Genomic DNA, 26657 nt, shown 5'->3' on the forward strand with positions numbered 1-26657 from the left:
CTTCAGATATTCACCAGCAGGTTTTTTGAGACAAGTATGAATGGACAACAAATGCTAACCATGTCACAGATGCCCAGTGAACATGAGGGCTTTCCAGGTCGGATTACCATTTTCCTAAATGTTCGTGGTGTAGGCTTATTGAAAGGACCCCTATAATCCAAGGTCGTGGCGTGCTCTTGAGGTACAGTTCGATTTGCTTCTTCAATGGTAACGACAGTCTTAGAGACTGTAAGTTGGCAACTGAACACAGAATCAAAAGCTGGTTTTATTTATTCTGAAATACTTATAAAGCCAAATAATCTAGCTGCATGAAACACCCATGGGTCTTTTGCAGCAAGTGTAAATTCATTTTTGTTTAAGTGGAGCTTTGTGAATGTTGTTCTTTCAGGAGTTTATGACATGTTCCGACTTTGGCCTGTTCATTCTGTATCAGTTTGGCTTACGTCTTGAACTTGATCATTGTACTTTTTTATTTTTTCCCAGGTTTTACTGTAAGTTCTGTATGAGAGCTGGAAGGCAAATTTAAATAAATTAGTGCTGGTTGATCACAACTCCGTTTTCAACGCTTTGTAAATATCTGTCTCTCCTTCTGAAACAGCTTTTTTTTTGACAACCTCTTAAATCTCTCATTTTATTATCGTGAAGTTGATCTATTTAGGATGATCTTTCACTTTTACCACTAGGTTTCTGGACTTGATCTTTCCACCCTGTCTAATTTATTACAGTGACATCAGTATGGCAGATAGTAAATGCATTGTAAATCATTTCTGTCTGGCAGTAGATGTGAAAGTTAAAGCATTTCTTCCTGCCCCAAAGGAGTTCTCCTCCTTTCCTTCCTCTTCTGTGAGCAACTCGTGTCTCCCTGCTAATCCAAGTTTATCATTTTTCACAAGTCACAACCCCACAAACGTCAAAGGGATATTTGTACAGACACATTTCAAAGCAACTCTAATACTTTGAAGTAGGTTGGCTTCTTATACTGGCACATGCAGCAGCAATTGTATACCTAGGATAATTCATAAAGCTGCTATGACCCTAATCATACCCCACTTGCTTTCTTTATGTCTTTGCAGCCTCTTTCTGGATGTTACACCATTAACTTTACTGATCTCACCTATCATTAACTGTGAAAACATTCATTTCATACTTATTGGCCCTTTTGTGTTTCCTACAGCACAATCAATCATCTGGATGACACAGAAAACAAACTAGACTAGAGGGCATGATTACATATTCTTTTAAGGTTCTTATTCACATGTGTAGCTGCCATATAAATGCAAGCTTTTATTTAATTTCAAAGATACTTTGACATTGTTCTCATTATTCCATGATAAGATATACAAAGGGACTCATAAACCATTATACCATGTGTTTAAATGGGATTGTTCATTTGCAAGAAAGATAGGCTCACATTTTTCAGCAGATGTCAGTTCACTCTTGCAAACACTGACAGAGATCAGCTACTCTCATGGAGTTGTGCAAAATGTAACAGATTCCATCAAATATCCATTTATACCAATCCTACACTCTCAATATTTTATTCATCCCACATTCCCATCAATTATCCTGCCCCAAATTTTGACATTCACCTGCACACTAGAGCAATTTACGGTAGCTTTATTAACCTACCAACCCATATATTTTTGGGATGTGATAGGAAACCAGAGCAATTTGAAATCCACACAGTCACAAAGTTTATGAAAACTTCACAAGGTAAGAATGCCCCCCCACAGATCACTGGAGTGGCAACACAGCAGCACCACTGGCTGTCCCTCTACGTCACATACGTTCTGCTATTTAAGAGACAATTCTACGCTGGTTATATATTTATGTCTAGGCATTATAGTTGCAATTACGTGCAGTTAGAATTGGAAGCACGTAATTGCTAAATGCAGTCCCCTTTCCCATCACTTCCCAAACCCACACAGAGTGCCACTCACCTCTGCGACATCCACTTTGCGTTCCCAGGTTTTCATTTTTTTGTCTAGGTCAAAGTGATTCCAGGTCTCCTGTACATATTCAAGAATGTCTGGCACTTTGTAATTGGAAATGTCATTTCGAAACTTCCTGTTTAGCCTCTCTGCTTTGGCTTTGTCCTGTGTAAAAAAAAGACAAATAAATTGCTTCAGAAACACTCAATCAAATTTCAGCTTTTACAGACATTTTACTCTATTAAGAATGCTGCTTTTTGACATTCATATTTTGCTAGTGGAGTGAAACCCAAAGAAAACATGTGCTTCTGACATGAGTGAGAAAACAATCTTTTTTACCTTATGGTTAAGCAAGACCAGGCTTGTGGTCAGTGTCCTGAGTTTGAAAAATACATAATCACTGGCCCTTTCTGATTCAAGACAACTGCAACAGCTCCCAGACCTGTACCGTGTAGAATTGCAACACCCAAATCTGACATCTCCAGTAACAGGAACATTTCTAGAGAGGGTAGGGGAGGCTGGGATGGTTTCAAATGTTTTGAAGCCTAATGCAAGAATTCAAAGCACCAATGAATGTAAAAACAGACAGTTACCCAAGATCTTCCTCCAATGTGGAGTTAGCAAGTTAGAGAGAAGTTTGTTAGGGGATGGGTTAGGGAAAATGGGATTTGCAAAGCTGGATGGGGGGGCAGAGGAGTAAGAGGCTTGGATGCACACGTGGTTAGGGTTTATCAAAAGTAATGTGGTATTGAACTGTAACGATGAGTTGAAGATGGCTCCTAACTGGGGAAAATAGTTGCCTTGGACTCTCAACTCATGAAGAGTGGTGACTATCCCGTTGTCATTTTTCAGTAAAAGCAAAATTACAAGTTCCTATTAAACACCATGTATCACCTACTTCTTCAACCTCCGTAGTCTCAAGTTCAATCTTCTGAAGCAGTTCATGTCTCGATTTAATCTCACTGATAAGTTGTTTTGTCTCTGCCAGCATTTTCTGCAGTTTCCTCTGGGGGATCAGTGGTGGAGAGTAATCACAGATTAGAAAGTATAACAGATATTTTAACAATACTAAAATTGGAAACACCTCAGATTTTATCACTGCACTCATTTATAGTCATAGTCATAATCATAGTCATACTTTATTGATCCCGGGGGAAATTGATTTTCGTTACAGTTGCACCATAAATAATAAATAGTAATAGAACCATAAATAGTTAAATAGTAATATGTAAATTATGCCAGTAAATTATGAAATAAGTCCAGGACCAGCCTATCGGCTCAGGGTGTCTGACGCTCCAAGGGAGGAGTTGTAAAGTTTGATGGCCACAGGCAGGAATGACTTCCTATGACGCTCTGTGCTGCATCTCGGAGGAATGAGTCTCTGGCTGAATGTACTCCTGTGCCCACCCAGTACATTATGTAGCGGATGGAAGACATTGACCAAGATGGCATGCAACCTAGACAGCATCCTCTTTTCAGACACCACCATCAGAGAGTCCAGTTCCATCCCTACAACATCACTGGCCTTACAAATGAGTTTGTTGATTCTGTTAATCCTATACAAATAATCCTATACAAATCTGTAATTTAGGCATTATGTCTCTGAATGAATGAATCTCGCAGCCTCGTCACCCTTTCCCTTCTTTAAATCTCCTTCCCCTCCTGCAAAATGTTTAAAATCTAAGCTAGTATTTCAAAACATTTACCTCCCTTATTCATCTACTCCCATCTTGACCGTAAATATCTTTCAAAATTGAATCAGTGACAGGAATAAACTGACAAAAATCAAGTGACATGCGTACTCGTGCATATATACATAAACACACACACACACACACACACACACCTTTATTTTGCAAGCTGGATTTGTAAAATCAAAGATCCAAACTCGCTAAAGGTTATTCCATTCATAACATTACTGCAGCCCACGAGGGAAACTGCCATTTTTCTATCAGTTGCAGGTGAGTTCAGAGTGTGGGCCTATCCTATAAGGAATTAAGCCTAGTACTTTGTTTTCTTATTGATTCAGAATTCAATATTGTTTAATGTGATTTCCAGTACTCTAGTAAAGGAAAACAAAATAATTGTTACTCTGGATCAGATGCAGCACAAAAAAACACAATAAGATAAAGAATACAATAATTAAAAAAACAATAAATATAAATACATAAGATAGCTTATGTTCATAGATTGATTATATGTCCATAAGATGACTCTAAGTGGAGGAATGTCTATAAATAAGGTGACTCTGAAAGGAAGTGGTAAAGTAGTGGTGATTGCAGATGTGGTAGAGGTGTTGATCAGCCTTACTACTTGGAGAAAGTAACTGTTTTTTTGAGTCTCATGGTCCTGGCGTGGATGCTACATAGCCTCCTCCCTGATGCAAGTGGGACAAAAAGTCCATGAGCAGAGTGGGTGGGATCCTTCATGATGTTACTGGTCCTTGTCCAGCACCTTTCTGTATAATGTCATCGATGGCAGGTAGGCTGATGCCAGTGCTGTGTAGGAGTCAGAGTAAAGAGGTTTTTACCACCAGTTTCAAACTTGAAAGATGAAGGGAAACTCTTTTGCATTACCTGATCCTCCTTGCCCAGCTCATACCAGTAAAATGATATGAATCAATATGAGCAAAACAGATCTTATATTTCTGTTTATGAGCATCATTACTTTAAACTGTATGTGAATAAGAAACAAAGAAGGGGATGCCTCCAGTAACAGCACGGGTATGTCTGGAAGTTATTTCCCTGCTTAACAAAGTTACAGCAAAGGGCTACTTGCATGAAGAGTATTGAAAGCATCATGCAACAAAACACTGGTCTCACAACCATTCTGCAGATCGAAATTTGTAGCCATAGCTTACCAATTTGTAAATGGTTATGGACATTTAATCAACTAATGAAAGAAGATGAAGAGATGAAAATGCTCATTCTTTCTCATTGAGCTCTTGGCTTGCCTGCAACCAAAAATTAACCTGCATCATTTCTACCCGCCTTGAATCACAAATTGACAAGATTTTGGCAGCATCAAATTCAGGCTTCACTCAAATTGCTTCACACCAATTGACAGGAAGAAATGGCTGAAGGCATTGGATACAGGATAGAGAATGGGACTATACTCAGCTGTTACACTGGCATACACTGTGTGGAAAACTACCAAAGCAGAGCATGTCGACAAAAGACAAGACTAATCAAATCCAGCTAATGACTTAGCTGATTAGTCTACTTAAAATCATCGGCGAAGCGATAGAACCTCTCAGCAATAGTGTTGCAAATGGCACTTGTACCTGCAAATTGTTTACTAAATGTTGTTTTGTTTTTTTTTCAGGCCAATTAGATCAAGATCTCATTGCAACCATGGTTCATACATAGAAAAAATGAGGTGTAAGCAATTGCTCTTTTTCAGCCCTATACTATAGAAAGTGATTGTGATAGGTTATTGAGGTCAATCATCTCTGTCCAGAATATTCCTACAGAAGTTCTTTTAGAAAGTGTCCTGAGGTCAGTCATCTTCATTGACCATCTGTCATAGGATGCACGATGATGTAGTGTTAGCACAACACTCTACAGTACAGGCGACCCGGGTTCAATTCCTGCGCTGCCTGTAAGGAGTTGGTAAGTTCTCCCTGTGACCGTGTGGATTTCTTCCGCGTGCTCCGGTTTCCTCCCAAAGTCCAAAGATGTACCAGTTGGTAGGTTGTTTGCTGATTGTAACTTGTCCTGTGATTAGGTTAGCATTAAATTGGGGGATTTGCTGGAATTGTGGCATGGCTCAAACGATCTGAAGGGCCTACTCCACACTACATCTCTATAATAATAAGGTCAGGAATAGGAATGATTGCACAACATTCAATAGGCTTTTCAGGAAATAAAGCTGCCCATGCCTGTAGGCAGCCAGATCTGGACAACAGTCAGGTTTGCACTGATAAGTGGCAAGTAAAATTCACACTGTAAAAGTGATAGGCAATTGTCATCTGTAACAAGGGTGTCTAACTACCTACCTGACATTCAAAGGCATTACTGTTTTCAAGTCCCTTACCCTCACCATCCTGAGGATCACAATTGATCAGAAATCTAAATAAAGTTGACATATAAATATTGTGACTTCAATAAGCAGAACGAAAGCTGGATAGCCAGCTACTGACTCCAAAAATCCTTTCTGCCATCCACACTGTACAAATTAGGAGGTTGATACAATGGTCTCCACTTGACTGGATGAGTACAGCAACAACATCTCTTAAAAGATCAGCAACATCAGTACAGGTGTCCCCCACTTTTCGAACGTTCGCTTTATGAAACCTGACTGTTACGAAAGACCTACATTAGTACCCTGTTTTCGCTTTCAGAAGGCGTTTTCACTGTTACGAAAAAAATTCAGTGTGCGATAAAAAAATTCAGCACACGAAAAACATCAGCGGGCGATAAAAAGCAGTGCACGCCCCGAGCAGCCGTTCTCCCCGGATTCGGAACGGCATTGCTTTAACACAAGCCTGTGAGCAGTCGTTTGCAAGATAAGCTCTATGGTGTCAGAAAAGCCTGAAAGAGCTCGTAAGGGTGTTACACTTAGCGTAAAACTAGATATAATTAAGCGTTTTGATCATGGTGAACAAAGCAAGGACAAAATGAGTTTGGCTTGTGGAAGCTGACGAAGATGATGTTGAAGAGGTTTTGGCATCTCATGACCAAGAACTGATAGATGAAGAGCTGATGCAATTGGAAGAGGAAAGCATAACAATCGAACCGAATGAGTAATGATAAAGAAGGGTCTCGGCCTGAAATGTCGACTGTACCGCTTCCTAGAGATGCTGCCTGGCCTGCTGCATTCGCCAGCAACTTTGATATGTGTTGGTTGAGTAATGATAAAGTACGACTTTAATTTTGAAAGGGTACGTAGGATTAGGGGATATTTGCAAGATTCTTTGAGTCCTTACAAAGAACTGTGTGATAGAAAAATGCGCGAGGCTCAGCAGTCAAGCAAGCCTTCCACATCAGCCACAGCAGACGACAAACCTCGACCTTCGACATTGAGGCGGGCAGTCATAGAAGAAGATGAGCTGCCTGCTCTAATGGAAACAGACGACGATATGACACCCCAGTGACCCACCACCCCAACACCCAGGCCGCGGACAGATACTGTACCGATTCACGAAGAATGCAGCAGTAGCCGGGAGGCACACATCACATCTTTAAGAAAAAAGCTGAAATAAACATGCTAATTAATTAGGTGCCACCCCACACATAATTGTCAGCCCACTACGCACACTGTATATCACCCTCAAAGCATACACCAATTATTCACCAAAGCTACTTTGCTGACTTCTTTCAAAACCATAATCTAAGAAGAACAAGGACAGTGGGGAATTGGACTCCATCTGCAGGTTCCTCTCTAAGTCACAAACTATTCTGACTTGGGAATATAACTCTGTTCCTTCAGTGTTTTTGATGTAAATTGTGGAGTTCTCCTGTCAGTAGCAATGGATGTGTCTGTAACAGAAGGATTTTATGATTTAAGGCAGTTCACATCACATTCTCAAAGACAAACATGGATAGAATAATAAGTACCATCAGCAATAATCAAATTCTCACAATCAATAAGAAAAATTGGAACTTACTTTATAGGAGTTCAGAACAATTTGTGTTTTCCCTGTTGTTACTTTGAGCTGGAGGAGGTCCTGATTATACTGCTCAATTTGCCTTAAAAACTGTGTGTTTTCAATCTTCAGCTGATGGAAGTCAACCTCACGCAGCATCTCTCCTGCCTCTTCTTTCTATAAATAGAGACAAATACAAGAAAAGTATCCTTTATTTCCTGATTAGTATTCATACTTTCTACCTTCTTCCCACAAACACCATCCCACAGCTGACCAAAGAGATGTGCAATCTTTAATTGATTCTACTCTGAGACTCGGTTGTAAAAGATAAACCAGAGCTTATGGGGAAAAAAAGGATGTTAAGTTTGTGTTGCTGCTTTGGGCCGGATCTTTCCATGAATACAGTAATGAGGCTAAAAGAATTCACCATGATTTACGTGCAAATCAAGACGTTAGTTGTAAAAATCAGAAGTTGCTGTCTGAGATACGTGAATGTTCCAAAGCAATGGAAAAAGGCATTAACAAATATATTGATCAGCAACAAAGTGAACTTGTTATTTAGTTACTAAATGGGACAATGTTCCTTAGATTCAGCTACCAATTTAAATTTTAAATTTACTCTGTAGCTGAAACAATCTGAGATTACTGGATTCAGAAAACAAACACTTTTATTTTACCTATTAAATACAATTTATTTGCTTCCTCCACCCCCAATTTTGGACAACTCACCTATCATTAACCTCTCCTCCAACGATATTGCTCTCACCCATTGACTCAAAACTTAACCAGCTTGAGACTTCTGCTGTTGCTCTACTCTAGAACCTGATCTTCAAATTCAGGGTTACAAATTCCAGTTCTGCCATTTCCAACCTGTCTGACATCACTCCCAAGAAGTATTGTAGTGTTGAAGGCTCACCCGCCCACCAGGCAATCAGTCTTTCTTTCAGGCTCACTGCACCAGAGAAACTTAAGTAAATTATGATATATTGGAAGGAAATCCGATCTCTTTGGCTACCCAATCACAAAAATGCTCCTCAGTAACTTTACGATTGGTCTCTGTATCATTCAGTTTCTCTTCATCTAATCATTTCCTTCTCCATTGTTCTCCTGCTCCCGATATTTTCCTCTTTCCCCCCAACTGCCTCTTCATGTCCACCAATCTGAATCAAGGATTGTGTGTCCAATGAAAGGACCATTGGGAGCATCCATAAAATATTAGTACATTTTCACTGTCCAATTGACCATAAAATGTATTTTATTCCAGCATCATATCTGTTCCCTTTCAAAAAGCCATCTACACTTAATCTCACCTCAGCCTTCACACCAATTTTAAAATCTGAAGTCTGTCTCAATGTTCTTTTTTCATTTATAAACAATAATACTTCAGTACTTGCTGATAATTTCTCCTAACCTGGTCCAGCAATGCAAAACATTTAAAATGTTCATTTCAGTGTTCAGATTTCTTTTTAGCCTCACCCCACCCATCCCCTGTAATCTCCTTCAGCCTCACCGCTCTTTGGATCTCTCCAGTTCACATCTTATTTCTGCTGTATATTCTGAGATGTTGTACCTTTGATAATCTACCCCTCTCCCTCAAACCACTCTGTTTCCTCCTTTAAGATGCCCTTCCTCTTTAACTAATCTGTTAGACACCCTACTTGGTCATATTTTGTGGAAAGCTGCAGTATCAGAGGTGACATTGTTTTTGAGGAAATGTCAAATCAAGGCCTTGTCACCTCTCACAAGGCTCTTGTGGTATTAATCTTTAAATAAAAAAGCAGGAAAGAGTTTTCAGCAAATACCTTGGCCAATATTTTTCCCAAACTAATATCTTTAAAATTAGCTCATCTTCTCTTTATCACATTGTTGCTGGCACATGTGCAGATCGGCCTCCAATACAGCATTGACTACACTTTAGAAAGTTGCTCATTGTCTACAAAACAACACGAGATACCCCCATATCCTGAAAAACTCTTATGTATATATAAGCTTGTTTTCTTTTGCCTGGTAACGTTCTACAACATGTATAATGATGTTTTACTATGTTAAAAGTGGTATATAAAATTATTATTATGCTGCATGCGATACTTAATTACAAATGTCTATATCCGGGTTGCTGCTGTTGCAGAATAATGCTCTACACAACATGCATGACTCAATTCTTTGCACAACAAGGGTCACTGCACATTGGGGTTACCCACTGCTTTGTAACTTTTTCCTTGCATCACTTCACCCTTTCCAATGCAGCAATTCAATAAATATCATACATTGAAAATGTGATAACAGCACGAACTTTGGGATTCAAAGGACCTGCAACAAAATTGACACAGCTTAGCATTTCAGAGATGATGGACTGTTGACCGTGCTTCAGTCTGTCCCTTCTCCCACCCCTTTACAAACCAGCCGGAGCTGTTGGTGCATTTTCGCCTTCAGCATCTTCCATGCATGATTCTTCAGCTGCAGTTTATCGATCAGCATTTCCTGACAGAGGGAAAACAATTAGTCAAGATACTGTGTAGATTAACGTACAACATATCTCACAGTTAACACTGGTCACTATTCAGAGCATGCAAAATGCTTACTGAAAATATTAAATACTCGGTGATTTGTGAAGATGTGGCCTGAGCTGAAAAAAGAAGCCCAACCCAAGGCACAAGGAACAAGGAATTATGAAGTCTGAAGCTTCACACTATTATGCATTTAATATTTCAGTAATCTTGTATAAGCATTCTTGTTCATTTAGATAATTCATTATGAGTTACTCATTAATTCATTTCATAGCGTTGGTGTCGAGGTATTTTTAAAGTGAACTCGAGATGGCTACCGACCTGTTGAAGCACAGCTGGGTGTTCTAGTTAGAAGAAAAGTACAGTGAGGAACAGTAAAGTTTAAAAAAAAGCAGCGTAGCACATATTCTTTGGAAGGGAAGGCATGATCGAGTTTAACAAAAAATGTAGAAAACGGAGGAATTCACTGGTTCATTAAGAGTGAGGGCCAGGTGATAATACTCATAAAAAGAAGAGTTAGCTATATTCAAAAGATAAACATATTTGATTGCTCAATAGGTAACTGGCTCGAATTGAACAGTATTTTGAAGCAAATGAAATCACCAAAGAGAAACTAGTACCAATTTTTCTGAGTGCACTGGGTTTAAAGGAATACAGTATGCTTTGAAGTTTAACTGCTCCAACCAAACCAGCAGAAATGAGCTTCACTGATATTGTGAAAGTAATGCAGGAACATTTAGAACTAAACCCATTGTTGATTGCAGAACACTTTAGGTTTCATAAGTGGAATCAAAAGGAATGGGAGTCCATTTCAGTGCACGTGGCTGAATTACTGTGTTAAAATAAAATGATTATCATCTCTCACGAATCTTCAAAGCAGAATTAATATCAACAACCTGAAACTCAAAATCAGAATTGGCAACAACACCACATACAATACTGATGGTCCACATGATTACTATAAACAACAGTAAACAGACTTCTGACGTGGACAGTTCATTTTCTGCAGTCAACACCACTCAGTGGAGGAATAACCACAGAGATTTCTACTTGTCCCCTTTTCAATGCTAACTCTCTCTTTCTTTATGTAAATCTGCGCATGGCACCGCAATTAAAATGTGTACCCAGAAACAAGAATGCTAGAAAACAGAGTTGATAGGCTCTCTCTAGAAAACAAAATCTGTAAGCAAGGAATGGAAAATAATAGTTCCTTTTACTAAAGATCTAATTAATCCATTTACAATTAGAGTCAGCCCTGTTATTCTTGAATTGAAATGCAACTATATTCCTACTGTAATCTCCACACTAAAGTTCATCTGCTATATGTTATCCGATTTCACTGATCTGTCTACGTGATGAAGCCTGCTACTGCCACCTGACTATTAACATATCAAAAAAGAAGGCTGTTCTCCAGTGTATTGAGAATATCATGTTCAGTTGATCCACAACTTCATGACGCTGAACAGTGGAGAGTCACCACAGTCATACCACATATTCAGTAAACTAGCCCACTGTTTCAGTTGATGAGCTCTTGCAATTTTTGGCCTACTGTACACCAAGTTCGACCTCTAATTGTATTGGTCAATTTTGCTTTCCATTAGAGAAAGTTAACTTGAATTATCACTCACTTTCGCATGGATCTTGTCCTCAAAGTACTTAAAGAGTGTTTCTGTTATAATTGTGCTCTCCTTCTTGTCTTGTGAGAAAGTTGCAATATCGTGTTCAAATTCATAGACTACTTTCTTTATTTCAGTTAATGCACATTCAGCTTCTTCAAGGGTAGCCTAAAGGAAAACAAAAATACAGAGAGTTTTCTAGTTTATGAGAGGTCACAATGATATTAACTGGAAATTTGGTGCAAGTATTTCTTCCGTGCTGCTCTACTGCAACATGGAAGGTGGCCTGGAAGTTTGACTGTGGAGGAATGCAGCCAGTTCAAAGGATGTTTCTTTTATTATCTTTGAGATGAAGGTATCATTGGCAAGGTTAGCATTAATTACTGGTCCTTAATGGCCTCACAACTCATGTTAAAATGTTGCAATCCTTCTGGCCAAAAGGCTACTACAATACAGTAGGTCTTATTGGACGTGTAGTGCTGGGTTACGTAGTGTATTTTCTCGATGGTATTCAATGGCTGCTGACAGGGAGGTAGTGAATGCTTAAGATGGTGGCTGTGGTGCTTACCAAGAGATGGAAATGACCATATCATGACCATGACAAACAAGAGAAAATCTGCAGATGCTGGAAATCCGAGCAACACACACAAAATGTTAGAGGAACTCAGCAGGCCAGACACCATCTATGGAAAAAAGTACAGTCGAAGTTTCAGTCAGTTTCGGCCCAAAACGTCAACTGCACTTTTTTCCATAGATGCTGCCTGCCCCTCTGAGTTCCTTCAGCATTTTACATTATGTATTTATAGTAGAATGAGTGAGACTTGGGATAGGATTTTTGTACATGGTTCTCACCCACACTCGTATTTACCTAGCCTGGGTACTGAGACACTACCTTGCTGGTTTTGAAGCGTCTCAGAGTCTAGTGGCTTGGTCTGGGTGGCAGCAGAATGTCTGACCTTGTGAGGAGGCCTGATCATAAAACTGTCCTGAAAACTGGCTAAGTAACTCCAGTAGATTTGCTGCCTGACACTCAGAGACATTTGAAATATATTAAAATAGATATAAACAATTTTAAAATATATTGAATGTTTAAAAAAGTAATAATTATCTTTAATGTCTGTAGCACCTACTAATAATTGAAATCATTAATTAAAATTGACACTTACATTTGCCTCTAACTTGCAGTCTTTTGCCTCTAACTTGAAATCAGTGGGATCTTGATCCCATATTAGGTCTAAGCTGAGAGAGTGTTAAACTGGGGAATGTCAATATGACTGGTCTCCATTTAGAATCCAGCAGTATGAACCAATCTGTCAGTAAGTCTGACATATCCATTTCTCCACTAGGGGTCTAATATTAACTGTTGTTAAAAAGACTGAATGTCAGCAGTTCCTTTAAGTTACACGAATATTATTTGCATTTCTAGCCCATTATTTTTTGCAAACAATTAGTGGAAACAAAAAGTGAAAATTTTGCGGCCACCCCCTCAACAACAGCTACCATAACTAGAGAGAAGGTTCTTGGGAAACTGAAAGATCTGAAGGTAGTTAAGTCACTGGACCAGTTGGTGCACACCCCAGGGTTCTGAAAGAGGTGGCTGAAGAGATTGTGGCGGCATCTCTAATGATCTTTCAAGAATCACTAGATTCTGCAATGGTTCCAGGAGACTGGAAAATTGCAAATGTTCTTCCACTCTTCAAGAAGGGAGAGAGGCAGAAGAAAGGAAACCATATGCCAGTTAGTTTGACCTCAGTAGTTGGGAGGAATTTGGAGTTGATTGGAGTTAGAGTAAGGATGAGGCTTCAGGGTACTTGGAGGCACATGATAAAATAGGCCATAGTCAGCATGGTTTCCTCAAGGGAAAATCTTGCCTGACAAATCTGTTGGAATTCTTTGAAGAAATAAGAAGCAGGATAGACAAAGGATTATGTACTTGGAGTTTCAGAAGGCCTTTGATAAGGCTGCTTATCAAGCTACAAGCCCATGGTATTACAGAAAAGAGAAAGCAGTGGCTAATTAGCAGGAGGCAAAGTGGGAATAAATGTAGCCTTTTCTGGTTGACTGCAGTGCTACAGGGATCTGTGTTGGGACTGATTGTTTTTACATTATATGTCAATGGTTTGGATGGTGGCTTTGTTTCAAAGTTTGCAGACAATATGAAGATAGTTGGACAGGCAGGTAGTTTTGAGGAAGAAGAGAGGCTACAGAAGGACTTAAGACAGATTAGAATGGGCAAAGAAACCTTCCAACACCCAGGCGGTTCTTCTTTCTTCTTTTTTTTTCTTCTTCTTTTTTAGGTAGGACTATATATGGGGGGGGAGGGTTATGGGGGGGGAGAGTTAAGGGGAGGGGGAGGGTAGACGCTATCTTTTCATGTATTCATTTTGAAAATTCAATAGAAATTATATTAAAAAAAAAGAATGGGCAAAGAAATGGCAGTGTCAGGAAGTATATGGTCGTGTACTTCGGTAGAACAAATAAAAGAGTTGGTTATTTTCTAAATGGAGGAAAAACACAAAAAACTAAGGCACAAAGGGACTTGAGAGGCCTTGTGCATGATTCCCAAAAGGTTAATTTTCAGGTTGAGTCTGTGGTGAGGAAGGCAAATACAATGTTAGCATTATTTTCAAGAGGACTGGAATGTAAAAGCAGGGATGTAACGTTGGGACTTTATAAAGCACTGGTGAGACTCACTTGGAGTACTGTGAACAGTTTTGAGCCCTTTATCGTCGAAAAGATGTGCTGAAATTGGAGAGGGTTCGAAGAAGGTTTATGAAAATGATTTCAAGATTGAATGGCTTGTCACATGAAGAGCGTTTGATGGCTCTGGGCCTGTATTCACTGGAATTCAGAAGAATGAAGGGTGACCTCATTGAAACCTATCAAATGGTGAAAGGCCTTGATAAGAGTGGATGTGGAGAGGATGTTTACTATGGGGAGGACTCAGCCTCAGAATAGAGGGGCATACCTTTAGAGTGGAGATGAGGAGGAATTGCTTTGGTCAGAGAGTGCTGTATCTATGGAATTCTTTGCCACAGGCAGCTGTGGAGGCCAAATCTTTACGTATAGTTAAGGTGGTGGTTGATAGGCAGAGTGTTTAAGACAAAGGATGATAGATCATTGATTGGTCAGGGCATGAAGGGATATGGGGAGAAGGCAGGAGACTGGGGCTGAGAGGAAAACTGGATCAGCCATGATGAAATGGCAGAGCAGACTCGATGGGCCAAATGGCCTAATTCTGCTCCTATATCTTATGGTTTTATGGTCTTATAATTTGATGAAGTTCCAGCTCTTTAATGGGGAGCCATGATGGCCACCTTTTTTAAAGGAGAGATAAAGTATGATAAACATACGTTGGTCAAATTTGCCAAAGAGAAGATTATATTTCTAATGCCTTGGTTAAGATTTCTATGGCTATGCTGTGAGGTATTTTATTTTAGCAGTTTTCTGTAAAAGCAGTATGTCCTGCTGGTAAGAGTGTTTGGGCTTCGGCAAAAGATAAGGAGACATGTTGTCCAACTTATGTTGTGTCAGCCAATTAGGGGTGGGATGGCATGGAACATTCCAGAGAGCTGTACAGGAAGAGTTTTCTGAAGGACAGTAGTCTGGTTTGGGGTCTTTTGATGGGAGGTGCAGAGAGAAGAGCACCAGGTAAATTACCTGGTGGATCCCATCCAAAGGGAAGACCCGATTGCAAAGAGTGTTTCGCAAGGCGGAGGATTCCATAAAGGGAAGTTCTACCAGTGGTTGGTGAGGAGAATTCAGTACTGCGACTAAGGATACTCCCAGCTGCTACAGAAATGAGTTCCAACGTTTATGTGCACATTCAGACTGGTTAAACAGTAATGGTCTCTTTTATCTTTCTCCTTCTTTCTGTGTTAACTATTTGAAAAAAATTCATAAATATACTTTCTTTATAATTTTATTCTGGTGTATGGTCTGTCATTTCTGGGCTACCATTAACTGTGCATGGGCAGTATTTACACAGAATTTGCTCAAATCAAGGTTCCTTCAATCAGAACATCCCAATGTTCCTGTTTTGGTTGAATCCCAAATCATATCAACCCCATAAGTGTATTGCTTATGAAAGGCGGCCTTTTCACTGCTGAGTCACGTGGCTGTCAGCAGAGTCAGCTACTTATCCAAGCTGGTGTATGAGGACTGGTGAGAGGGCTGTATATTACTTACCCCAGAGCCAGAGAGAAGGTCTGATATACCAGGGCAGAGAAAGCAACCTTGTACATCATAAAAAGTTATAAAATGACTTAATTTTGGATGAATCAACGGCCCATTTATTGCTCTAGATTTTTATTTTACTTGAAATATTCTTTCCTAGTGCAGTATGGAGTGGTAATATCAGGAAACATTTCGATAATATTAAGGAAAAGGGAAGAAGAATTTCTGAAATGCTTAATCAGCATGTGTTCAGTCTAAGAACATATTACTGGATCTAATGTTGAGGTGGGTCAAATGGACCAAGCAATTGTGGAAAAACAGCTGGGAAAGAGTAATCTTTATATCAATAAGTTTAAATCAGTAATAAAAGAGTGAAAGGAATAATCTAAAGTACAGCTTCGAAAAGGAAGAGGGAAAACTTAATGGGATGAGAAGGGATCTAGCCAGAGTAAAAGAGAAATAATAGTTGACAGGAAAATTTGTAATGGAACCATGGGAAATCTTTAAGGGAATTTTTTCAGGTGCAGGTGAGGCACAAGAAGGAACCAAAGCCAATTTTCCTTGAATAACAAGATAGTAACACAAAACTAAAAAAAAAGATTGTATATTGCACAGTAACACACACAAAATGCTGGAGGAACTCTACAGGCCAGACAGCATCTATGGAGAGGTATAACAAGTCAACGTTTTGGGTCGAGGCCCTTTATCACGACACTGATGAACATTCTACATTTTTATGAAAATCACAGAGCAGCTGCGGGTTCAACAATATCAGGCTTCCTTTTAAAGAAGTATGAATACTCAAAATCAGTACTAACGGTCTACAGTATCTAGTTAGAGTCATGTTTGCTAATATCTACAGATTAAATGGGTAGATGTTTTCTCCCTTACCCGTAGATTCTGAATTGTACGGTTTGAATCCTGTCTCAGTTTTGCTACCATCTCTTTTGTTTCCTCCAGTTCTCTATGAGCCATGTTGCACTTTTGCTCTGCTGTTAAGTTCAAAAGGCGTTCAATTGTTGCGGTGCGAGATCTGGATCGATGCCTTGAACGGCTCTACAAAATTCACCACATTTTGAGTTCTGACCATTTCAATTCATAATGAAATACATGATAACTTTTTTATAAACCCTTTTATACAATGGCTTCTGCCACATAACTCTAGCTAAAAAGACTGCAAATTAACTTCAATAACCTATAAACTGAAATGCTACATGAAAATGCCTTGATCTCACTCATTCCTTTAAGTTCCCTGCTTCTCATTCGGAAGATTCTGACTTGGTGTTAGTTTATTATTGCCCACAGTGAAGTCATTGTGACTGGAATGGAACTGCAGCAGCAAACCTCTCCACAGATTCACAACTATATTGCAAACGCATCAGAGATGGCTGGCATCGTAAACCTTGATTGACAATTCATTTCCAACCAATGACAGGTACTGATCCGATGCAATAATTTTAAAACTCCATTATTATCAGCTTCACATAGTGGAAAGGAAACCAGGAGGAGGGAAAGAGTGATTTTTCAAATATACGACTATGAAAAAGAGCCAGTTTGTCTGCCAGAACACCACTACTGGGGACAGTAAGTTAGGTTCCTTGCTGTCCTCCTTACATCTATTCTGCCTGACCTTCAAGTATAACTGGTATTTAAACCCTTATCCTTGCTTAATTTTAACTATTAAAAACTGTTTGTTAGGTAGTTATCAATTACAACTGTTCTGAGTGGGCCCCAGTTTCCTCACAGTCCTTAATACCATTTAGTTTTTGGTTTCTGTTGGTCCCATTGTCTGCTTGTCTAATCCAAATTAATCCATTTGGGAAGGAATAACTTTGAAGCCCTCCTAGTGCTAATCTCTTTGCTTCAATCACCATAAAGTATGATTCTTTTAACTAAAGAAAAGCAAAAGCCAAGCAAAACTATGACACAGAGATCCTATACAGAATTTTCAAATCTTTCATTCATGCTCTGAGCATCACAAACTTCCTAGGAAATGTTAATGGTGTGACTTGATTACAACCTGTGCTGCTTGTACTTCAGGAGGCACAATTTGAAATTGTTGTACTTCTTCCTTGGGAACCATCCGTTCATAGTACTTGTCATACATAGCATTCTCTCTCTGCATGGCTGCATTGGAAGCACTGAGTAGAAAGGGGAAAAAATTGTAGCTTCATTATCCGTCATTCAATAATACATGGCTTATTCCAGAAAGTCTAGACCACTCAAGTATATAGAAAAGAAGCACCCACAGTAAATGATCAATAATTTACAGCAATTATAAGTAAATGGAAAGAGTTGACAGGATGTGTACAAAGGTGTAAGATTTTCACCTATTTATTGATAATATTAGACACAAGAGGCTGGAGATGCTGAAATCTGGAACAACAAACAAAATGCTGGAGGAACTCAGCAAGCCAGGCAGCATCTGTTGTAGGAAATGCACAGACATGTTTCAAGTCAAGACCTTTCACCCAGATTCACCCCAAAATGTCAACAATTTCTTTCCTCTCACGGATGCAGTGTGACCCACTGAGTTCTTCCAGCACATTGTTTGTTGCTGAAGAGTCCTGCATTTGCAGATTTTTGTGTCTCAAAACCCACTTGGGAGTTCAATATGCTCGATCATCACTAAGTGCCTAAGTGAGTTGGTAGACAGATACCTCCTTGAGAAAACTGGTAAATTATATTCCAAATGCTATTGACTTTAATCTGGCTCCCTTTATAGATCTTCTGCATCTTTATAGCATATTTTCCCACCAGATATTGTAATATCAGCAAACTAGGATACAATACATATAGCCTTTTTATTAACAGACAGACTCTAAAAAGAAGAGGACCCAGTGAACCCAGTAGTACTTCACTCAGAGAAACATGGCCATCTGAAATACATTTTATTCCTAATCTATGTTTCCTGCTCTTAATTATCTGTCCATACTAGTGAACTGCCTTCATGCACAGCAAGCCTGTTTGCAAGTGACTGATAGTTGTTGGTTGAGCATTGGTTATGATGAGAGAGCAGGGGAGTCTCATAACATCCATACAGCTTCATGACTTTTCCAGTAGTATTTTCCATTTGCTTCCTAGACAGGATTCACTGTATCTGCTTCTTACCTACCGTCTATAGCCATGAGAGAGAGAAGAAAAACATTCTATTTACTGTTAATAAATACAAGTGGCAATTATAATGAAACTCAACTCTGGAAAAAAAATACAATTAAAACAATTTTATTTTGTCTGTTTCTGTTATACCTGAAACCAACTATAATTATGAAATTTTCTGTCATTTTTATAGATGATATAGTGACTCAGTGGAAAGGGGGAAGAGAGGATTGCAGTAGTGATAAAGGATTCCATATTTAGAGGAGCAGACAACAGATTCTGTGGGCGTGAAAGAGACATCTGGATTGTATGCTGTCTCCCAGATGCCAGCGTCAGGAATGTCTCAGATCGGATAGGCTGGTTAGACAGAGGAGGTGGGAGACTCTCGTCAAAAAAGTTAAATCAAATTCTTAGAAAGAGGTAACATAGGATCAGAAGATGAAGAATCCTTGTACGTAGAGTTAAGAAGCTGCAAGGGTAAAAAAAATCTTGATGGGAGTTATATACAGGCCTCTGAACAGTAGCCAGGATGTGGGGTACAAATGACAACAGATATAGAAAAGGCATCTAAGAGCAATGTTGCGATAATCTTGGGGGATTTCAATATGCAAGTTGTTTGGAAAAATCAGGTTGGTGCTGGATCCCAAGAGAGGGAACTTGTAGAATGCCTACAAGATCAGCTTGTGGTTCAGCCCACTAGGAGAACAGCAATTCTGGATTGGGTGTTAAGTAATGACATAGATTTGATTAGGGAGCTTAAGGTATGGGAACCTTTAGGAGACAGTGATCATAATATGATAGAATTTACCCTGCTGTTTGAGAGAGAAGACAAAGTTAGATGTATCAGTATTACAGTAGAGTAAAGGAAATTACAGAGGCTTGAAAGAGGAGCTGGCCAAAGTTGATTGAAAAGGGACACTAGAAGGGATGACGGCAGAACAACAATGGATGGTGTTTCTGGGGAAGTTCAGAAGCTGCAGGAAAGATACATTCAAAAGATGAAGTTGTATTCTAAAGGGAGGATGAGGTAACCATGGCTGACAAGGGAAATCAAAGACAGCATAAAAGCAAAATAAAGGGCATATAATATAGAAAAAAATAGTGGGAAGGTAGAGGATTGGAAAGCTTTTAAAAACCAACATATGGCAACTAAAGAGCCATAAAGAAAGAAAAGATGAAATATGAAAATAAGTTAGCCAATAATATAAAAGAGGATGCAAAAAGATTTTTTTTCTCAGATATACAGCATAAAGAGAAAAAGAGAGAGACAAGAGTGGGTATTTGACTGCTGGAAAATGATGCTGGGGGGTAATAATGGGGGACAAAGAAATGGCAGATAAACTTAATAAGTATTTTGTGTCAGTCTTCACTGTGGAAGACACTAACAGAATGCCAGAAATGCAAGAGTGTCATTGTTATTACTAAGGAGAAGGTGCTTGGGAATCTGAAAAGTCTTAAGGTAGAGAAGTCACCTGGACCAGATGACCTAGGGGTAAGAGGTAGCTGAAGAGATTATGGAGGCATTAGTAATGATCTCTCAAGGATCAAGGGATTTGGGAATGGTTCCTGAGGACTGGAAAATTGCAAATGTCATTCCACTCTTAAGAAGGGAGAGAGGCAGAAGAAAAGGAAATTATAGGGCAGTTAGCCTGACTTTAGTGGTTGGAAAGATACGAGAGTTTATTCTAAAGGATAAAGTTTCAAGATACTTGGAGGCACATGATAAAATAGGCCAAAGCCAGTATAGTTTTCTAAAGGGGAAATCTTGCCTGACAAATCTGTTGGAATTCTTTGAGGAAATAGCAGGCAGGATAGACAAAGGAGAGTCGGCAAATGTTGCTTATTTGGATTTACAGAAAACCTTTGAGAAGGTGCCTTATATGCGGTTCTTAACAAGATAAGAGCCCATGGTACTACAGGAAAGATACTAGCATGAATAAAAGATTGGCTGTCTAGCAGAAGGCAAAAAGTGGGAATAAAGGGGCCTTTTATGGTTGGCTGTCAGTGATGTGCCATAGGGGTCATGTTGGGACCACTTCTTTTCACGTTATATGCCAGTGACTTGGATAAAGGAATTGATGGCTTTGTGGCCAGACTTGCAGCCAATACAAAGATAGGTGGAGGGCAGGTAGTGTTGAGAAAGCAAGGTATCTGCAGAAGGTCTTAGACAGATTGGGAGAATGAGAAAATAATTGGTAGATGGAATATAGCGTAAGGAAGTGCATGGTCACGTACTGTAGATGGAATATAGTACTAGGTAATGAACCGGGTCAGGTCACAGATCTCTCAGTGGGTGAGCATCTGGGGGACAGTGACCACCGCTCCCTGGCCCTTAGCATTATCATGGAAAAGGATAGAATCAAAGAGGACAGGAAAATTTTTAATTGGGGAAAGGCAAATTATGAGGCTACAAGGCTAGAACTTGCGGGTGTGAATTGGGATGATGTTTTTGCAGGGAAATGTACTATGGACACGTGGTCGATGTTTAGAGATCTCTTGTGGGATGTAAGGGATAAATTTGTCCCGGTGAGGAAGATAAAGAATGGTAGGGTGAAGGAACCATGGGTGACAAGTGAGGTGGAAAATCTAGTCAGGTGGAAGAAGGCAGCATACATGAGGATTCGGAAGCAAGGATCAGACGAGTCTATTGAGGAATATAGGGAAGCAAGAAAGGAGCTTAAGAAGGGGCTGAGAAGAGCAAGAAGGGGGCATGAGAAGGCCTTGGCGAGTAGGGTAAAGGAAAACCCCAAGGCATTCTTCAATTATGTGAAGAACAAAAGGATGACAGGAGTGAAGGTAGGACCGATTAGAGATAAAGGTGGGAAGATGTGCCTGGAGGCTGTGGAAGTGAGCGAGGTCCTCAATGAATACTTCTCTTCGGTATTCACCAATGAGAGGGAAATTGATGATGGTGAGGACAATATGAGTGAGGTTGATGTTCTGGAGCATGCTGATATTAAGGGAGAGGAGGTGTTGGAGTTGTTAACATACATTAGGACAGATACATCCCCGGGGCCTGATGGAATATCCCCCAACTGCTCCACGAGGTGAGAGAAGAGATTGCTGAGCCTCTGGCTAGGATCTTTATGTCCTCATTGTCCACGGGAATGGTACCGGAGGATTGGAGGGAGGCGAATGTTGTTACCTTGTTCAAAAAAGGTAGTAGGGATAGTCCGGGTAATTATAGACCAGTGAGCCTTACGTCTGTGGTGGGAAAGCTGTTGGAAAAGATTCTTAGAGATAGAATCTATAGGCATTTAGAGAATCATGGTCTGATCAGGGACAGTCAGCATGGCTTTGTGAAGGGCAGATCGTGTCTAACAAGCCTGATAGAGTTCTTTGAGGAGGTGACCAGGCATATAGATGAGGGTAGTGCAGTGGATGTGATCTATATGGATTTTAGTAAGGCATTTGACAAGGTTCCACACGGTAGGCTTATTCAGAAAGTTAGAAGGCATGGGATCCAGGGAAGTTTGGCCAGGTGGATTCAGAATTGGCTTGCCTGCAGAAGGCAGAGGGTGGTGGTGGAGGGAGTACATTCAGATTGGAGGATTGTGACTAGTGGTGTCCCACAAGGATCTGTTCTGGGACCTCTACTTTTCGTGATTTTTATTAACGACCTGGATGTAGGGGTAGAAGGGTGGGTTAGCAAGTTTGCGGATGACACAAAGGTTGGTGGTGTTGTAGATAGTGTAGAGGATTGTCAAAGATTGCAGAGAGACATTGATAGGATGCAGAAGTGGGCTGAGAAGTGGCAGATGGAGTTCAACCCAGAGAAGTGTGAGGTGGTACACTTTGGAAGGACAAACTCCAAGGCAGAGTACAAAGTAAATGGCAGGATACTTGGTAGTGTGGAGGAGCAGAGGGATCTCAGGGTACATTTCCACAAATCCCTGAAAGTTGCCTCACAGGTGGATAGGGTAGTTAAGAAAGCTTATGGGGTGTTAGCTTTCATAAGTCGAGGGATAGTGTTTAAGAGTCGCGACGTAATGATGCAGCTCTATAAAACTCTGGTTAGGCCACACTTGGAGTATTGTGTCCAGTTCTGGTCACCTCACTATAGGAAGGATGTGAAAGCATTGGAAAGGGTACAGAGGAGATTTACCAGGATGCTGCCTGGTTTAGAAAGTATGCATTATGATCAGAGATTAAGGGAGCTAGGGCTTTACTCTTTGGAGAGAAGGAGGATGACAGGAGACATGATAGAGGTGTACAAGATAATAAGAGGAATAGATAGAGTGGATAGTCAGCGCCTCTTCCCCAGGGCACCACTGCTCAATACAAGAGGACATAGCTTTAAGGTAAGGGGTGGGAAGTTCAAGGGGGATATTAGAGGAAGGTTTTTTACTCAGAGAGCGGATGGTGCGTGGAATGCACTGCCTGAGTTAGTGGTGGAGGCAGATACACTAGTGAAGTTTAAGAGACTACTAGACGGGTATATGGAGGAATCTAAGATGGGGGCTTATATGGGAGGCAGGGTTTGAGGGTCGGCACAACATTGTGGGCCGAAGGGCCTGTACTGTGCTGTACTATTCTATGTTCTATGTTCTATGAATATAGTGTGAGGAAGTGCATGGTCATGTACTGTGGCAGAAGGAATAAAGGTGTAGAATATTTTCCAAAGGGGATAAAATAAAAAAGTCAGGGCTGCCAATGGACTTGGGAGTCCTTGTGCAGGATTCCCTAAAGGTTAACTTGTAGGTTGAGTTGGCAGTAAAGGTGGTAAATGCAATGTTATCATTTGTATTGAGAGGACTAGAATACAAGAGTAGGGATGCAATGCTCAGACTTTATAAGACATTGGTCAAACTGCATTTGAAGTATTGTGAGCTGTTTTGGGCCCCTTATTTAAGAAGAGGTGTGCTGGCATTGGAAAGGGGGCAGAGGAGGTTCATGAGGATTATCATAGGATTGAAAGGATTGACATATGAATAGTGTTTGATGGGTCTGGGCTTGTATGCTCTGGAGTTTAGAAGAATGGGGGTAGGATATCATTGAAAGATGAGTGGCTGTGGGGAGTAGTCTTGGACCAGAGGGACCAGCCTCTGTATTGAGGGACATTCATTTAGGAGAGAGAGGAGGAAAAATTTCTTTAGCTAGAGTGTGTTGAATCTGTGGAATTCATTGCCACAGACAGCTGTATAGGCCACGTCATTGGGCAAGGTGCAGTATTAATCAAGTAGTCAAAGATTACAGAGACAAGGCAGGAGAACGTGGTTGAGAGGAATAATGAATCAGCCACGGTCTTTTGATGCTTTTGAAAATGTAATGAGAGATTTATTTTGGAACTTAACAAAATTTCAGATTTTTTATACTATACAATCTTGCCCAAGGAAAAGTAGAATAATTTGACATCATAAGTGTGGAACAGAGAACTAATTGATGGAAAGTTGTTGTAAACAAACTCTACTGTAAATGAAGGATAGGACTGTCTTCCATCCAGTGTACTGTCACATCAACTACAATACTGAGCTATCAAAAAGTCAGATTTATGGCAGGAATGACAAAACAATTCCTTTATTCTGCTTTGTCGTGTAATTCAGCCTTAATCAATCTGCATCTAAACTTTGGTTGGCAGCCTAGATTTCAATACCTGATACCTTTATCCAAAAAAAATCTGTCATTTAATCTTCAATTGTCCCAGCATTCACAGTCTTTGAGAAGGAGAGTTCCAGAGTTTCCTTCTTCGTGTAAACAAAGGAGATAAATTACTTATTCCTTTGTTTCTTTGCCTACTCGGTCACATCACTAGACACTCATTGCTTGCTACTATAAGGCTTGTGAATGGACCACTTGATCTGTCAATCTACCTTGTCATACCCATAGTACAATTATGTAGTCTAAAAACTTGACTACAAAGCCATCAATTTCTTCATCCAAATCATTGACATATAATGTGAAAAAGTGGTCCCAACACCAACACTAATCACTGGCTGCCAATCAGAAAAGGCCCCTTTCATTCCCGCTCTTTGCCTCCTGCCAGTCAGCCAGTCTGCTATACACACTAGCTTCAGCCCCCTGCACCACTTCCTCATCCACTCATTCATCGATACCATCATCCTATTCCTGCCTTGTCTAGCATGTGGCTTTGGGAGTAACCCAGAGATTACAACTTGGGGGTCCTGTTCCTCGGCCTTATCCCTAACTCCCTCTACTCACTGCCCTTTCTACCAATATCATTGGTGCAAACCCGCATCACGACCACTGACTGCTCAGCAGCTGCTCTGAGGCATCCTGCACCCTAGCGCCCGGGAGACAACGCACCACCCGAGCCCTTCCTTACACTTTACTTGTTTGCCTGGCTGCACTTCCTCTAGACTGTAACACCATTTTCTGTTTTCTATATTTTCATAAACCAATTACCAGTTTCATAATATGGATCCTGCATTTATTCACACAATAAAAGTTTCTATATTTTGAAGCAATACATTGTATTGCAGGTTTATCTGAAAAAAAAATCTTAAGTCTTCTGTAGATACAATATTTTAACTTTTTATTCTATGCTCTTCATCTTCTTTGCAAGTTCTTCTATAACCTTTATCCATTCAACTGTGGCTTCCTAGAAAAAAAGACATATTTAAGTAAATGAGAAACTGCAGACCTCTGAGGTGGAGATGGCCCTGGATGGCCTTATTCATAATTTACAATAGCTAATATATTCAACAAATAATTAGGAAAACTAGTTGAATATCATTGACTATTGCTCAGTGAACTGGATTCAAAAGTAGTGAGGTTGCAGTTCAGTTATTGGGCATTTATTTTTCTCAGAAACACTTCCTCAAAGGGAGGAAGAAGTCTTTGAATATTTTTATCAGACAGGAAAGGAGTGAAAGGTTGCTGCTGGTAGATGTGCGAGATAACCATCACATTAGCTATAATCTTATATCACAGAGCATGCTCGAAGGACTGAGTAGCCATCTCTGCTCCTAATTTGTATGTTCGTATATAACATTCTGATAGTTAGCACCCTGGAAAATTGCGCGTTCTAGAAGTATTTTGTACAGTTTACGAAGTCAGGCGACATTTCTAAACTTCCCATATCATTGCTGCCTGACCTGTGAAGCGTCCACAACATTCTCTTATTTATTTCACACGTCCAGTTTTGGAGCACAATGTTTAACTTTTTCAATTGGACCTGCTCTGAGGGAGAGAGACACACCAGCAGTTATCAGACTTTCAGTTTCAAGCCGGAAGCTGCGCGCAGCTACCTGATTTCATCGACTAACGTCTGCAACTCCTCGTTAGTCAACTCCTGAACACTTTTATCCTTGTGGCGATCCGCAGGCTCGACATTGGAATTGTCCACCGCCTCTGCTTCTGCCATGTTGACCGGGGGCAGCAAGTGTTTCCAGCTGTTGCCTTGGAAACCGCCTGGCGCTAACTGAGCAGGCGCAGCCGGACTGACTCCCACCAATGAGCGGAAGCGTTGTAACCTCACCGGCAATTCTCGCTTCTCGGTCGGTACTACAGTGATCCCAGGTTACGCCTCTGCTTCAGCAGCGAAATACTTCTGCTTCTTCTCCGTCTTGTTTGACGGCGGTTGACACCCAGCATTATCGCCACCTTCTGCTCCGTACTTACATTCTAAATCCCTTCACCCAATCTCGCACACACACATACCCTAACCTACACTTTATCCTCCCATCTTTGGCCAACCTAGTACCCTATTCCTGCTTATCCATCATATCCTATATTAAAAAAACCTGTATCCCTTAAGAAAGCTAAAAATACCCTGACCTGT

The 26657-nt window shown here is 40.2% G+C and overlaps 1 protein-coding gene across 1 annotated transcript; it reads right to left on the bottom strand.

Moving 5' to 3' along the window:
* Positions 1–252: 252 nt before the first annotated feature.
* cfap263 (cilia and flagella associated protein 263) lies at positions 253–26279 on the bottom strand. Its single transcript, XM_072279117.1, has 9 exons — positions 26125–26279; positions 17838–17958; positions 16709–16873; positions 11654–11809; positions 9919–9999; positions 7540–7695; positions 2830–2937; positions 1941–2096; positions 253–509 (listed from the first exon to the last, which is right to left on the bottom strand). Exons 1-9 carry the CDS (start codon positions 26238–26240, stop codon positions 420–422), a joined length of 1149 nt encoding a protein of 382 aa, XP_072135218.1. The 5' UTR covers positions 26241–26279; the 3' UTR covers positions 253–419.
* Positions 26280–26657: the final 378 nt, after the last annotated feature.

The sequence above is a fragment of the Mobula birostris genome, chromosome 15 (genome assembly GCF_030028105.1).
Source record: "Mobula birostris isolate sMobBir1 chromosome 15, sMobBir1.hap1, whole genome shotgun sequence".
NCBI lineage: Eukaryota > Metazoa > Chordata > Chondrichthyes > Myliobatiformes > Myliobatidae > Mobula > Mobula birostris.

Coding starts and splice junctions, on each gene's coding strand:
- cfap263 (XM_072279117.1), bottom strand. CDS start 26,240: ATGGCAGAAGCAGAGGCGGTGGACAATTCCAATGTCGAGCCTGCGGAT. Junction 10,000..11,653: donor AGGACAAGATCCATGCGAAA/GTGAGTGATAAT, acceptor TCCCTCTGTCAG/GAAATGCTGATCGATAAACT. Junction 2,097..2,829: donor AGACTACGGAGGTTGAAGAA/GTAGGTGATACA, acceptor TTTTTTACACAG/GACAAAGCCAAAGCAGAGAG.